This window comes from Alexandromys fortis, unplaced genomic scaffold, assembly GCF_014885135.2.
Source record: "Alexandromys fortis isolate MF-2015 unplaced genomic scaffold, M_Fortis_MF-2015_v1.1 scaffold_107, whole genome shotgun sequence".
Taxonomy (NCBI): domain Eukaryota; kingdom Metazoa; phylum Chordata; class Mammalia; order Rodentia; family Cricetidae; genus Alexandromys; species Alexandromys fortis.
The window spans coordinates 1189582-1203980 of NW_026067987.1; the positions used below are offsets into that span (position 1 = coordinate 1189582).

General features: G+C 43.8%; 1 protein-coding gene across 4 annotated transcripts in view; it reads left to right on the forward strand.

The window, feature by feature from the left end:
• Positions 1–14399, forward strand: part of Nhsl1 (NHS like 1) — a 223494-nt gene that overhangs the window by 110959 nt on the left and 98136 nt on the right. Inside the window, exon 1 of one of the 4 annotated variants that reach the window (XM_050159452.1) lies at positions 8856–8986. The exons of the other annotated variants lie outside the window; for them this stretch is intronic. Within the exon in view, the coding sequence (XP_050015409.1) occupies positions 8971–8986 (16 nt within the window). The 5' untranslated portion in view covers positions 8856–8970. Of the gene's footprint in view, positions 1–8855; positions 8987–14399 lie in introns of those variants that run through there. 4 annotated transcript variants of the gene reach the window in all.

Genomic DNA, 14399 nt, shown 5'->3' on the forward strand with positions numbered 1-14399 from the left:
GAGGGAATAGCTCTGATCTATGTCAGTCCCTGAGTTTCAGAAGGTGTCTCCTCAGGGGGAAGAGGAGGGAGGCTCTGTTTCTGCTGTCGGAAGCTCACGTTTAATTCCTGAGGTTATCCAGATACCTAGGGAAAACACAATGAACATGTTCTCAATGGTTCAGTTTGGAGGGGTCCATTTTTCCGAGGTTATGGGGCAATACTGGGATTGATCTGTGGATTGTAGAAATCAGCGCCCCGGGACTACATTGATGAAGTGTAGAGACGAGAGCCCAGGATGCTGGGGCGGCCCTGTGCGTATTTTTCTGTCCTTTAACCTGCCCCCCTTCACGATATGATGCGTGTGTCATAGCCACCCTGACAGGCCGAGCTCTGAGAGGAAAGAATTAGAGACGCTGGCAGTTCTGTTTCTCCTTCCTGTTACAGACCTCATTGTGACCTTCCTAAGGAGTGGGATTTGAGGTCATTATTGTGACATAGTTGGGCCTCCTCCCTCCAGCTGGACATGCCAGCCTTAATATTCTTATAATACACACTTCCAGAAAGATCATTTTCTTCCTTTCCCACTTTTGTCATCCTCCAGATATTTAATTAGTGCAGAAGGAGGGTGGTGGGGACGACTGCTTTCCAAGCTGGTGATGGACTTGCCTTGGGAAAGAATCTGTCTGTGTTAGCAAATGAGCCCAAAGAAGTGATTGTCCCTAAACATGCTATCATTAAATCAAATTATTAACAGTCATCAACTGAGTCCTCAAGAGGCTGTTGTTATTTGAGTGTAGGAACTTATGGGTTATGTTGTGGCATTGTGACCTGTGTGTAAATAGTGTCAGGGACTTATTTAATAACAACTTTACTTTTGTTCTTGAGACAGGGTCTGTGTAGACCAGACTGACCTCAAACTCACAGAGACGCTCCTGCCTCTGCCTCCCAATGCTGGGATGAAAGGTGTGAGCCACCAGGCCCCACCAATAAGGAGTTTTAATAAAGGCATGCAGAGGGAGAAAATCACTCCCGTTTATTTGATTTTTAAGAAATGCATTAAATATTTACACTTTTTAAAATAGAAATACCACTAGGGTTGGATATGTCTCATCTGGGTTTTGTATCGTTCTGTTATTCCTTGCTTTTGCAGAGACTAGTGAAGTAAGAGTAGCGCGGATTGTATGTGGTTATGCTCCAAGTATCTGCTCACCTGGGCTGTCGGGTTCCAGGGACCCTTCGTGGGCAAAGGAGCAGGCCCTGCCTTGAGGAACTCTGATTTTAGGCGAGCCATGGGTAGCTGGATGAGTGAGGTGTGGTTGAGAGCCCCAGGGGAATGAGTTCCTTCAGGAGAGGGAGCTGCTCACGTGAGTCTTTACTGAAGTGAGAAAACTGAGTGGGAGCGGGGCTGCGTTCCAGACAAAGCAAATGACAGACTCACCAGAGACGCCAAGGTGGGAGACCCTGTGGACGGACGTGAAGCTTACTGAAGTGGCCACTTAAGAGGAGGTGTGGCCAAAAGAGTTGACAAAATGAATTGAGTCTAATTCTAGAGGCATTTTTATTGCTAGATGAGGAGTGTGAGATTTGTCCTTTGTGTGTGTATGAGTATGCGTAGTATGTATATGTGTATGCATGTATGTGTATGTTGTATATATGTGTATGTCTATATGTGTTCATATGCATATATGAATGCGCGTACGCTTGTGTGTATGTGATATGTGTGTATACATGTGTGTATCCATATATATGTTCATATGCATTGTGATATATGTGTATATGCATATATGTGGTATGTATGTATGTGCATGTATATTACATAAGTGGAGAAATAACTTTCTCCCCAGGCAGAAAGAACACTGAGAGTCCTTTTAAAAGGATGCAGTAGGAATGAAAGTGGATTGAGGTCAGATTTAGTAAGAGAAGAAAGCTGAATGACTGAAAAGGTACGAAGGAGGCTCTAGCTTGAAGCAAAATAGCCAAAGGCACTCATTTGCGTTTTCTCTTTAAAAAAAGGAAAGATTTATTCTGCCTTGTGACTACAGAGGTTATCAGCAGGTTCCAACCTTTTTTTTGGCCAGTGGCAGAGTAGAACCATGGCCGAAGGGGACCATTGCTCTCCTTGTGGCAGCCAGGACTTAGGGAGTCTCCTCCAGAGACCCGTGTGCTCCACCTAGGCCCACTTCCCCAGAGCGCGCTCAGCTGTGAGCTCATCACCCGCTCATCTGTTGATGGAGTTGGTTTCTCATGACCTAATCACTGTTCAGTAGCCCCGCCAGCTGGGAACCAGACATTCCGCACACAAGCCTTTTCCTGGGGATGCGGTATCCAAGCCATAACAAATCCTACCCCTGGCCTTGTGCCTGTTTCCCAATGCAAAATACATTTTACTGAACCGCAATTCCCGCCAAACTCCCCACAGTCCCCACGTTATTCAAGAGTTTTAACCTAAAGTCTCTTCTGAGACCCAAGCTATGAACCCATTGTCTCTGTTGTTTTCTCTCGTTGTTGCTATTGTTATTTTACTTAAATAAAATTGTTGCCTGTACAATGGCCCAGGGTAGGCTTTCCCCTTTCAAGCAGAGTTCATGGAGACATAGAAAGGAAGGATATAGCTAAGCAAGAGCAAACCCCAGTAGGGGAAATGTTCAGTCCTACAGTTCCAAGCCTGCCAGCTGGGGGTGGTTCAAGATCCCGCATCCTTGCAGGCTGCAGCCCACGTGACTTCCTTCCTGGCCCATGTCTGCTTGTGTCCTGCAGCTTTCCTTGGCAAGAGTTCTACCTTGCTGACCCCTTCAACTTCTAGAGGCTTCTCTTGAGGCTCCAGCTTCCCTCGCACATCTTCTAGAAGGCGAAACAGGGGCACTCCTCACACCAGCCACCAAAGCTCTTTCCTGACTAGCCTGCCTCGGGTGAGGCTGTGCTGATTTTCTGGGCATCCTCAAGGCAATTTCCTCACCTAAGGGAGGCACCTAGCTCCCTTTTGAAAGCATAAGTCTCTTCAGCAACAGTGACCCCCAGACTTGCCGCTTTAACGCGCTCCTTATCCTTGGCCCACTACCAAGCTTTCCAGATTTCTCTGATCTGTTCTTAAGTTCATATTTTCACTGTAATTATGGCTCAAAGTAGCCAGCAGTACTCATGCCACAGCCTGAAGGTTGTCCTCTCTAGATTAAGTAGTCCACCAAATTTAAATTTGGCCTGATGTCAATACAAACGCCTTAGGACATGGGAGAAAATGTGACCGTATTCTCTGTCAGAATGTGACATGCGTGGCCCCTAGTGCAATGCCCAGTAGAGTTCTTGCTCTTATCTAGAGCTGTATGACCATGGTTTACTGTTGGTGGCATTTTCGTTGACATTCTAGTCTTTGGGGGCTCCCACCCCAATCACCTGTGCAGCATTCCAGATACTCTCTAATCTCCATCTCCAGACTTTTCCAAATTGCTCGCCCAAACCAGTTCTAAAGGCCTGAACTCCATGGTCAGGTATATTGTCACAACAAGGACCCTGCTTGCTGGTACTGAGTTTCTGTGTTAGCCTTTTTTTCTTTTAAATCACTATAATGTATATTATATCGGCAAATTGTCATGAGTTGCTTGAGTTCACTGAGAAGCTGGTCCTGGAAGCAGGGTTCTCCCCCCCACACACACACAAACACACACACATACACACACACTTCAGACCCAAGTATGTTTGTCTCAAAGTGTCCTCCAAGGCTACTTGCCTGGGATCCAGGTTCAGATCATGTTAGGAGGAACTGGCTTTCAGACCATTAATCTGTTCTGTCTGCAGGGGTGGCCAGCCTAGGAGCACCACAATGATGGGCTAGTTTAACCTATCCACCAGGGGCTATGAGTCTATTTAACATGCATGAGGACCTAAGTCCAGTCCCTAGTGTTTCAATGATCGAGAGGCTGTTTAATATGTTAAAATCAACCTAGATTTAATTCTAGGAGGAATGAATGGATGAACTAACTAACTGGGAGAAAAGTGAAATTAGCTAATTTAAAATTATATTGTTATAATTCTGTGTCTTCTTCCTCTCGTGTCTGTGGGTGTAACAGGTGATGGGCAAGGCCTGACTGGGTTCCTCTCTGACAGAGTCTGAGTGCTGATGCAGTCATATGTACAGTGAGTGGTAGGGTGGGCTTGAACTTGGGGCCACATGCTTGTGTAACACACTATCCCCTTCCTTGTTTTTGAGGCAAGGTTTCTCCCATTGTTTCTGAGCCTGTGCATAGGACCTCCCTGTTGATTCTACTTTTTTTGCCTTCAGTTTTTATAGTAAAAGTGTGTGATTACAGATACAAACTGGTATCTGACCTTTTGGGTGGTGTCCAGGATTTAACTAGGGTCAGCATGCCTCTTTGGCTTTCTTTTTTTTAAGTTTTATGTATCTGTCTATTTAATGTGCATTGGTGTTTTGCATATATATATATATATATATATATATATATAGTTGGAGGCTTTGCATTCATTTCTGGCTGCCCTGACCCGAAATATTCACACAGAAACTGTATTAATTATAACACTCCTTGGCTATTGACTCTAGCTTATTCCTATTATTCTGTATTTAGCCATGAGGCTCATGGCCTACCCTGCAAGGTTACAGCTGGCAGCTCACGTCTTTCTCTTCTGGTGGCTACAGGGCATCTCACTGACTCTGCCTACTTTCTCCCAGCATTCAGTTTAGTTTTCCCACGTAGCTCTACTCTGCCCTATCACAGGCAAAAGCAACTTCTTTATTGATTGACCAATAAAAGCAACACATATACAGAAGGACTTCCCATATCATATGTCTGTGTTAGGATATCAGATTCCCTGGAACTGGAGTTGCAGACAGTTGTGAGCTGCCATGTGGTTTCTGGGAATTGAATCAAGGTCCTCTGGAAGAGCAGCCAGTTTTCCCAACTGCTAAGCCATCCCTTCAACTCCCTCTTTGGCTTTTTTGATAAGAGGAAATTTTTCTTCCATAATTTTATTTTTTAGGAATGAAATAAGAGTTAATCTTTAATCACTTTTTCTATGTGTTATGCAAATTCATCCCTAATTTATCCTCATCACACTGATGATATCAAAATTCTTGTATCCAAGCGACTATCACTGGAGTGCTTGGAAGATAACTCTCAGCAAGGTTGGCTGTGTGTTGGCTACCACTCTGTCTGGTAGAGGTAATGCTAAAGTTTAACATGAGGCTGGATGTTGTAATCCCACAAGGGAACAAGAGGTTGCCGCCCTGACTTTAGTGTTGGCAGGAAACACTTTGTTTTGTCCAAAGGACTCTGAATTCTGTACCTTGTGCATCATTCCAGCCTGCGCCTCTGTACTGGAGTTTGGACAATTATTTATTTTCTACCTCAGGAACAGTGGTCAGTAGTAACAGAATAATTTTAATTCATAGTCCTTAATTTTTTTTCAATGTTTGAACATTGTATTTTTCATGTTTTATTCTTACCTATGTTCATAGTTGGATAGTCAGAAATAAGGGATCTATCTTCCCTTCCTCCTTCCCTCCCTCTCTCCCTCCCTCCCTCTCTCCCTCCCTCTCTCCCTCCCTCTCTCTCTCCAAGACAGGGCTCCTCTTTGTAGCCATGAATGTCCTGGAACTAGCTCTTGTAGACCAAGCTGGCCTCTGACTCACAGAGATCCACCTGCCTCTGCCTCTGCCTCCTGCGTGCTGGTGTTAAAGCTGTGAGCAATTACAGCAGGCTCAAAAGAAGGGAGTTTGAACATGTTAATCTGCAGCAACGGAAGGCCGCTCATGACTTGAGAAGACTGTGCGCTGTTCAGGTAGTGATATCTGTAGTTTCAGGAATTTTATAAAAGATGGTGTTAGTGTCATTTGGGGGTGTTATATTAAAGATGACCCCCCCTTTTTAAAAATCCAAGTTAAGGTATAGCCCCAGAAATCAAGGGGCATTGAAAGAAAGGACAGTTTAGTCCTCTCTTTAAGCATATATTGAAGATAATTTTTAAAAATGTCTTTTTCTCCATGATTTTTGCCCTGTTAAATATAAGGCTTCTTTACTGAGTTACCCCAAATGCAGCGCCTTATGTCACCGTTCAAGAGAACATATGTTGAAACCAGGGGGAGCAGGCCATATTGCTTTTGAAGGCTTAGGGGGTGTTCTTTGTCTGCCTTTCGCGGACTCTGGTGGTTGGGTGTGTTTCTTGCCTGTGGGAATGTCTGACATTATGTCACAACCCTTCTCCATTTCTGCACGTCTCTCTCGGAATAGGATGCCCTCATTGGACACAGGGGCCAGCCACCCAGTCTGTATCACATCATCTGGATCCTGAGTCTAGTCACATCTCTAAAGACCTTGTTCAAAATGAGGTTACATTGTGAACGATGATGTCACATCGTGAAGAGAGAAGAGGATTTTGGGTGGGCACTATTGACCGTTTCACAAAATTATACTGCCTCCCTTTTTCTCTTTGAGACAGAATCTCGTGTATCCTGCACTAGATAACATTCAAATTGAGTGTGTAGCTCGGGATGGCTTTGAACTTTGGGTTCTCCTGTCTGCTCCACCACGCCCAGTTTATATGATGTTGGAGGTAGAATCCAGTGCTTTGTGCATCCAAACCAGTACAGTCATTCTGTGAATTGAACCCTAAGTTATACCTACTTTATTGTGAGTGGCTCACGAGGTCAAGTAAATTAAATGCTAATAGGCAAAAACCTATTATTGATTGTTATGAGTTTGGGCTTCTATTGCTTAGTTTTACTTGAATTGACTCCTAAATTTTTGTTCAAGTTATCTCCCCCTTTCTGCCCTCCCCCCAACCTTCGCAGTGTTGGGGTCCAGCCCACCACTGAAATACACTCATCTATTCCACTCATCTATTCCACTAACCCACAAAAACGTCAGTCTGTTTCCTGTTTTCAAGCTGGCATGGTGTACCTAACAGTATGCATCTGTGTATTATACCAAGAGATTATTGGAGCAGGCTGGAATCTTAAATATGCCAGTACTTACTTCATTGACTTCACATTTACAGGCAGTAAACTGCTTGGACACCATCTCTTTGCTTTCTACCACAGTATACGTTCCTGTATATAAAGTCATGTATAACAGAAGAAAGGTTTAAAATATAGGTGTCTGTGGATAGTCATAAAGTATATTTAAATAATAGGATACCCCACTTTCCTGACCACCTGTCTGAGCCTGTGTTCAAGAGCCTTAACTCTGTGAGGTAGGAATTCTGCTGTGCCATTTAAAAAGTTGAGCCTGGAGCTAGAGAGATGGTTCGGTTATTAACAGCACTGGCTGCTCTTCCAGAGGACCTGGGTTTGGTTCCCAGCACCCACAGAGCCATTAACAGTGGCCTGTAACTTCAGTTCCATTAGATCCAATGCCCCCTTCTGGCCTTGGTGGGTATAGCACATACATACTACACAGACATAACACATAGGGGAAAACACCCATACATATAAAGTAAAGATAAATAAATGTATATTTTTGAAAAGTTGAATCTCACCTATAAGAATATTTTAGGAGAAGCACTGCAGTCCATACATCACACGGAAGACTACTCAAGATACAATGACCCCTGACGCATCAAGTAAGGGCCATAGGGTGACATGGAAGAGCAGCCCAGTGTGGTTTTTAATTTGATACTGCTGCTGCTTAGGTAAATAGATTGTCTCCTAGTTTTCTGGACTAACTGACCCTGAAGGCTCTTGCTTCTCCAGCCTATCATTTCACATCCAAGTTCTTTGTGTCGTAACTCTTTCTGGCCAGAGACCTTGTCTTCTATTCCCTTCAGATCATAGGAAGTGCAATGACTTCTCTGGGATAGGCAACTTATGGGCTAGCTGCTGTCGGTGGTACAGGATAACGAGGAGCAATTCAACAGGGATCTACCGATGCTGAAAGGCAAAGGCGCATAGAGCATCTACACAGGGCAGCCAGGGCTGCAATTGGCCCCCAGTACACAGATAGAAAGAGTGGGTCTATGAATCAGTTTCCTGTATCCTGTGGTGTCCGGAGAAAGACCTGCCAGCAGCAGCTGGGCCTGTGAACAATGGCCGCTTCCTGCAGTCAGGGGACTTTACAGTGTATGTGGGAAGGGACTCCTAGGATCACTCAGGGTTCAGATGGAACTCTCAGAGTGCCCCAGAGCCAGTGTCTGTAAGACTATTTTCTTTCGTTTATAACCTTCTGATGGAGAGTTTACCAGGGTGCCTTTAGCCTTCCATTGTAAGTGAAGAGATTGAACGACCCAGTTGTGCCATAATAGTCAGAAACACACACTCTTAATACTGACTTCCCCTTTTGTCTGAAAAAGTGGCGGTGTCATAGACGTGTGACATAGTTCACATTTCTATCCTAACACGCTTCTCCATAGCCCTAGTAGACTGTGAAGAATGAGAGTCAGTGTGTGCACGGGGTTTACTATTTGGTGTGATACAAATGTTGCGTACATTTTCACTGGTTTATGTATATTCAGCTATGCGGAGTGTTTAGTATTCTAATGTTTAGTGTTAATTGCATGCTAGTATTGGATTGTTCCACATCAGAGAAGAGAGGCGAGCCCGTGACAAAAGAGGAAGAGGGATGGCAAGGTGGGAAGTGGTAATTAATAGCGAACAGTTACACGGAATTTGTGTGGCTGGTCCCGGGAAGAGCCGCATCGGCTGCGGTGGAAAAATGCTGAGCGATAAACACAAACAAATGGGCTCTCCGTGGTCGCGGGCGGCTTTGCACAGGATGGACTGTGACTGCTGACTCTGGGCTCCCCTCGCTTCTCTAGAAGATCCCGGGCTGGTTCCTGGCCTGAAATAACGGACAGATAGGGAGGTGTCAGCAGCAGGGCCAGAAAGCTGGGATTGGGTAGTGGCTTCCTGGAGTAACAGGCGCTGGCTGCCTGCCTGAGCTCTCTGGCGGTGGCTGCTGAAGAGGTGGGTGGGAGACAGCTGTGCCTAGCACTGCAGGCCACATCGGCTCCTACAACACCAGCCCCTCCATGGAACTGCGGAAGAATGTTCTGCCTGAAAGGTGAGGGGGCTTCACGTCCCTCTGGGAAAACTGTCATTCAAGCCACAGGGTTGGATCCACTGCAGCTAGAATTTGAGGGAGTTTAGTATGAAAGTCAAAAAGTCATTGTTCTTTTTTTTTTTTTTTTTTTTTTTTTGTCGCAAACAGGAAGAAAGACCTCCGGCTGGAGAGATGGAATTCTTTTAGACAGAAAGATTTCTCCCTTTAAATGTGTTTTGTGTGTGTTCTGTCATAGACGAAAGTGGTTAAAAGTTGAAGATAAAAGTTTTTGTTGTTGTTGTTGTTTTAAATAAGTTCCATAATGTAAGAGTTGTTTAGTGATGTTCTGCCAGTGTTGGAAGAGATGTTTTCCTGTTAGGAGTTACTCATACACAAAGTTAGAGCAGGGTAGAGTGGGGGAAGGAGTCCATTGCTTTCAGCCTTAACGTGTGAAGTCAGGATTGAAACCGATTGTGCTGTAGAAGACTCTTCTTTTTTCTGGCTACATGTGAGTCGTAAGAGTTCCCAAGTATCCTGCATGAGGAATAACTGAGTATTTGTAGGGATTCATGGGTAACTGTTGGTTTGTTAAACAATCATTTTATTCCTTGAATTATTATTCTTCTGGGTCTTATCACAATGTCTTTACTTGGGGCATGAGAAACTGTGCTGTTTCTGTGAGATTGTTGAGATGAGGGAGTTAGCGATGAATTTCCTTGGAACTGAAGCAAGCTAAGTCGCTCATATCTTTCTGTGTATGTCATTCTGGTGATGTTAAACTCATGACAGCTTTTCAGTTTGGGGAAAGAAAGTGTCCCTGGTTTGTTTGCTGTGCAGACCACTCCTTTGTTCTCGGTCTGTTAATAGGGTGTAGACATGGCTCATGGGAGTTCTTTCTGTCTTTGTCCAGCCTAATTTTAATAGCTTAAGACTTGTCAGAGTCTTTAATGTTGTGCTTTAAGCTGGAGATAATTGTTGATGCACCAGGTACAGAGCTGACCACATTGAGGGGGACAAGAATGAAAAGAGCATCACATTTTTTTTCTTCTTAAACATTCAATTCATATTATTATTGGCTTTTTCTTCCCTTCCCCTCCCTCCCTCCCTTCCTTCCTTCCTTCCTTCCTTCCTTCCTTCCTTCCTTCCTTCCTTTTTTCCTTCCTTCTCTTTTCGTTTGTAGGTTTTCTCTGTGTAGCTCTGGCTGTCCTAGAACTTGCTCTGTAGATCAGGCCAGCCTCAAACTCTCAGTTCCGCCTGCCTCTGCCTCTCAAGTGCTGGGATTGAAGGCGTGCACCACCACTGGCCAGCCTCAATTAATTCTTGCAATAGAGATTTGTTACAAATCTCTTGGGAGACTTGATCTAAATGAATTTGAATATTCCTAAAAAGTAGTTTTTGATGAAAGGGATTATGAAATCATTTCATTTAAACTGATTTTTTTTTCTTGTGAAATAAAGGTGTAGGACATCAACAATGTTATTGGAGAAAGTAACATGCTATCTAGTGTGATTTCCACAGTGCAGTTGATGTGACAGCTCAAGGTCAAGAATTTTAATTGAATGAAGGTGTGGAACTGTCATTGGGTGTGACCTCTAGAGCCACAGTGTATTTTTTTCCCTCTGTCCAACCTTTAACAGCAATTTCACTTTGTTAGAGACTTGACCAACACCATGGCCTTAGCCTCTGTGTCAACTTAGGAGGGTTTCAAAAGCAAAGACTATAACATCCTATGATAGCTAAGTCCTTTGATGCTAACGTGTGTGTGTTTAAACATGGAAATTCACATGAACAGCTTAAATAAAGCCCCCTCTTTGGATCTCTAAGCATCAGGCAAACTACGGATAATTCACACCCTTCCTATGCTTTAGAGCCTGCTGGTGCACAGTGATGCATTGTAGATGGCCCTGTGTGCGACCTACTGAGGCAAACCCATGAGGAAGTGAGATTTAGGTCAGGAATATTGAGGACCACTTGTTGATGGGTGGTGTTTTTACTTGGGAAAGGGGGTGTGTTTTCAGTAATGGGCTTATTTCTGTTGCTGGCTCATGTCCTGGGGGCTATTGACTATGTGGTAGTGAATAACATTGACCTGAGAGGAAACATGATTGTCTTTCTTTGGGTTGAAATCGTGTTCCTGTGTATTTCTTGTAATTGCTGGAAGAAAACATTCTAATCAGATAGCCTATCACACTGATGCAATTTTCCTTCTTTTAATTGAGGCTCTTTTTTTTTTTTCTGAAGTTAGTTTTCTTGGCTTTCAGTCACTTTTGTGCTAGTAACTGCCTGTATAGAAGTTCCCTTTGCCATGGCGATGACTAGAACAGCATACGGTTGTTCTGTATCTGTGAAACTGATAGATTGTTTAGTAAATCTAGTCACTGTTTGCTGTCTCCACTGAAGTATCTCACTATATCCACCCCACCCAAATTAATTTGTCTGAACAACATCTGAGCCCCTGGTCTGCGGGAAGGTGCCTTCTGAAGTTCTGCCAAGGCCCCTGTGTTTAACAAAGGCCTGGCCTGCATTGTCTAGTCAGTGATCCATCTTGACCCAAGATGGAACTTTCTGGCTGACCAAACAGTATCACTAACCGCAAGCTACCATGTGTTTTATCACATGTATAGTCATAGATGACTGTTTAAAAAAAAAACAACTAGAATTAAGTATTTACCACTAAAATCACACAGGACACAGTTATTTCTAAGATGGTTAAAACCAAAATTTATTAAATACAGTACAGCAACCTGATTTTATAAATAATATCTTTAAATGTTTTTCCTGTATGGGGTAGACGTTTAAAAGTTTTCTAATCCATCACAGCCTGGCATCTCATAAACATTAAATCATGTGTTCCGTGACATCACTACAATGTCACACACTAATCATCCTTGAGTTTTGGACTTCAGCAAAGTATTGTCCCAATGGTGCTGATAGCAGGAAAGTGTGCATTAATTTACTAAAGCAGCTGTAATTAGTTACAGGGGTCTACAGGTCAGACATCTGAAATCGGGGTATTGTCTTGACATGCAGACACTTCTACCCAAATGAAACATTCCCTGTGGGAGAGAAGAAAGGGGATCATAGCAGCTATGGGAACTTTCGAGGCTTAGGAAAATGGTAAGGGTGGGGCAGAGGAGACAGCTTAGTGGATTTGCCTTGCAAATGTGAGGTCTTGAGTTTAGATCCCAGAACCCTTGTTTTATATATAAATATATATATGATTGTCTTTCATTGTATGTATGTGTATGTATGTGTATGTATGTATGTATGTATGTATGTATGTATGTATAGTGGATGTCTATGCACCCAGCACTCCTAAGGCATGATGGGTGGCGGGAACAAGAAAATCCTTGCAGGTTTGCAGGCAAGGGAGTCTGGCCTAGGTAGAAACAATAAGAGACCCTGTCTCAAACAAGGTGAAATGCATAGACTAGCAACTGAGCTTGTCCATTCTTCATATATGTGTTGTGGCATGTACAATCATATCCACACATGTTCCTACATTACATACCACATAAAACACACAATTTTAATAAAACTACAAGGTTCAGAAGACTTTTCCCCACTCTGTGTGTGTGTGTGTGTGTGTGTGTGTTTGTGTGTAGCAATTGTTGGGAAAGAGGAGACCCCTGGTAGAGTTGCAATGCACCCCGGGCAGAAGCTCTGTAAGGATGTAGTTTTTGTGAACTGTCACCCATGCTGGGATGGACGTTTCAAAGATCCAGCTACCTTGGTGTCAACATGCTTCTGTAAAGAATCCCAGTAACCTCAGCGGTCCACTGTTAGACTTGTGGGATCAGTTAATTCTTTGGTTTGAGATCTCTGGAGTGAACAGACAGTTGTGAACATCTTCCTAGTAAAAAGTCATGGAACATGGTTCTAGAAGAGAGTCTTCTTGAGTCTTCCATTTTTGGTGGACCCAGGTATTCCACCCATTGTAACAGCATCCCCGCAGTTCCTGCTTGTTTTTGTGAGACCTTTTCTGTACGTTCCTCTTTTGTTTTCATGTTGAGTGACTTTCTCAAAGGACACCAGTTAATTAGGGCCCACTCTAACATGTCTAGCCTCATTTTGACTGGATACATCTGCAGGGACCCTGTTTCCCAATAAGGCCATATTTTGAAGTTCTGGTGGATACAGATTCTGGGAGGACGCCATATAAGCCTGTGTAGCAGAACACACAGAAAGTCCATGAACTGAATTTGCTTTAGAAGTGATGCGCTGGGGTAAAGTGAGCCCAACACAGCTGCTTTGAAGGTGGTTTTGAAACCTGACAATGCATGTTTAAGGCCAATTGGTGCAGAGAAGGATTGGAAATCTACTCAAGCCCAGCCATGCAAAATAAAAAGTTGGCTCTTAAGTTCCATTACACGATCCTGTTTCCTTCATGAACTTTTATCCTGTTGAGAAGGGGGGAAAAAATTGAACTTAAGTTTGCTTCAGCCAATGCAATATGAGCCAAAACTTTAAACAACTGTATTAGATAGTCCAGGCTGTTGGATGATTTACCTTTCAGGATTCTCTTGTTTGTGTTATTCTTAGGTTAGAAACATAAAGCAATGTGTAGAAAAAGATTGTACTATGGAAAGGGTGAATGCAGATATTGCTTACTGACTAAGCATCAATTCAGTCTTTAAGGTATACTGTAGGCCTTAATTAAATGAATGTTATATTGGATTTTTCCTGGTTCTTCGCTTTTTGCAGGGATTTTGAAGCAGGGATTGGTGTAGGGCTGGGTGCTTTTTCTTCTCAGCATCAGTGTGTCTTCCGAGATTTGGAAAACAGGTTTGATGGAGCGGGAAAGTCAGGAGTTCTGTGCAGTGGGGTGTGTCCCAGCCGCCTGCCTGCTCCACAGGACGGTCTTGTAGGTACCCTTTGTGTCACAAGTTACAGATTTAGGAAAGCCTCCGGCCTGTCTAATAATATCAAAGAGTTATGCCGGAGAGCAAGAGCATGGCTGTGAAGCATTCCAGGCATGTGCTCGGAGGGCAGTTCATGCTGGAAGCAGCCCCCACCCCTTCCTAGACGTGCTCCCTGGGATCCAGCGCAGGCCTCTTTCCAGTTGTCTCCATGTATGTTGTGTATGCAGAAGAATTCCTTAGATTCCTTTCTTGGCAGCATTTAGAAACCAATGTCAGGAATCAGAAACAGATTTGTTTTTTCTGTGCTGGAACAAGTGCATTTTTCAAGTGTGCTAACAAGCAACCATTTGCTTTGGAAGGCCTCTTGCCTCCCCCACCCGCTTTGTTTGAGACAGGCTCACTGTGATGGCCCAGAGCTCACACTCCCCCTGTCTTGCCTCTTCTCAAGTGTTGGAATTTTAGGTGTGCCCCATACCCAGCCCTTACACTTCCCTCAGTTCCAGAGTGAGCCATCAAACAGTCCCTAAGCCGAGTGCCTGCTGTTTTCTCCATTGGTTTTTAGCATCGTTTGA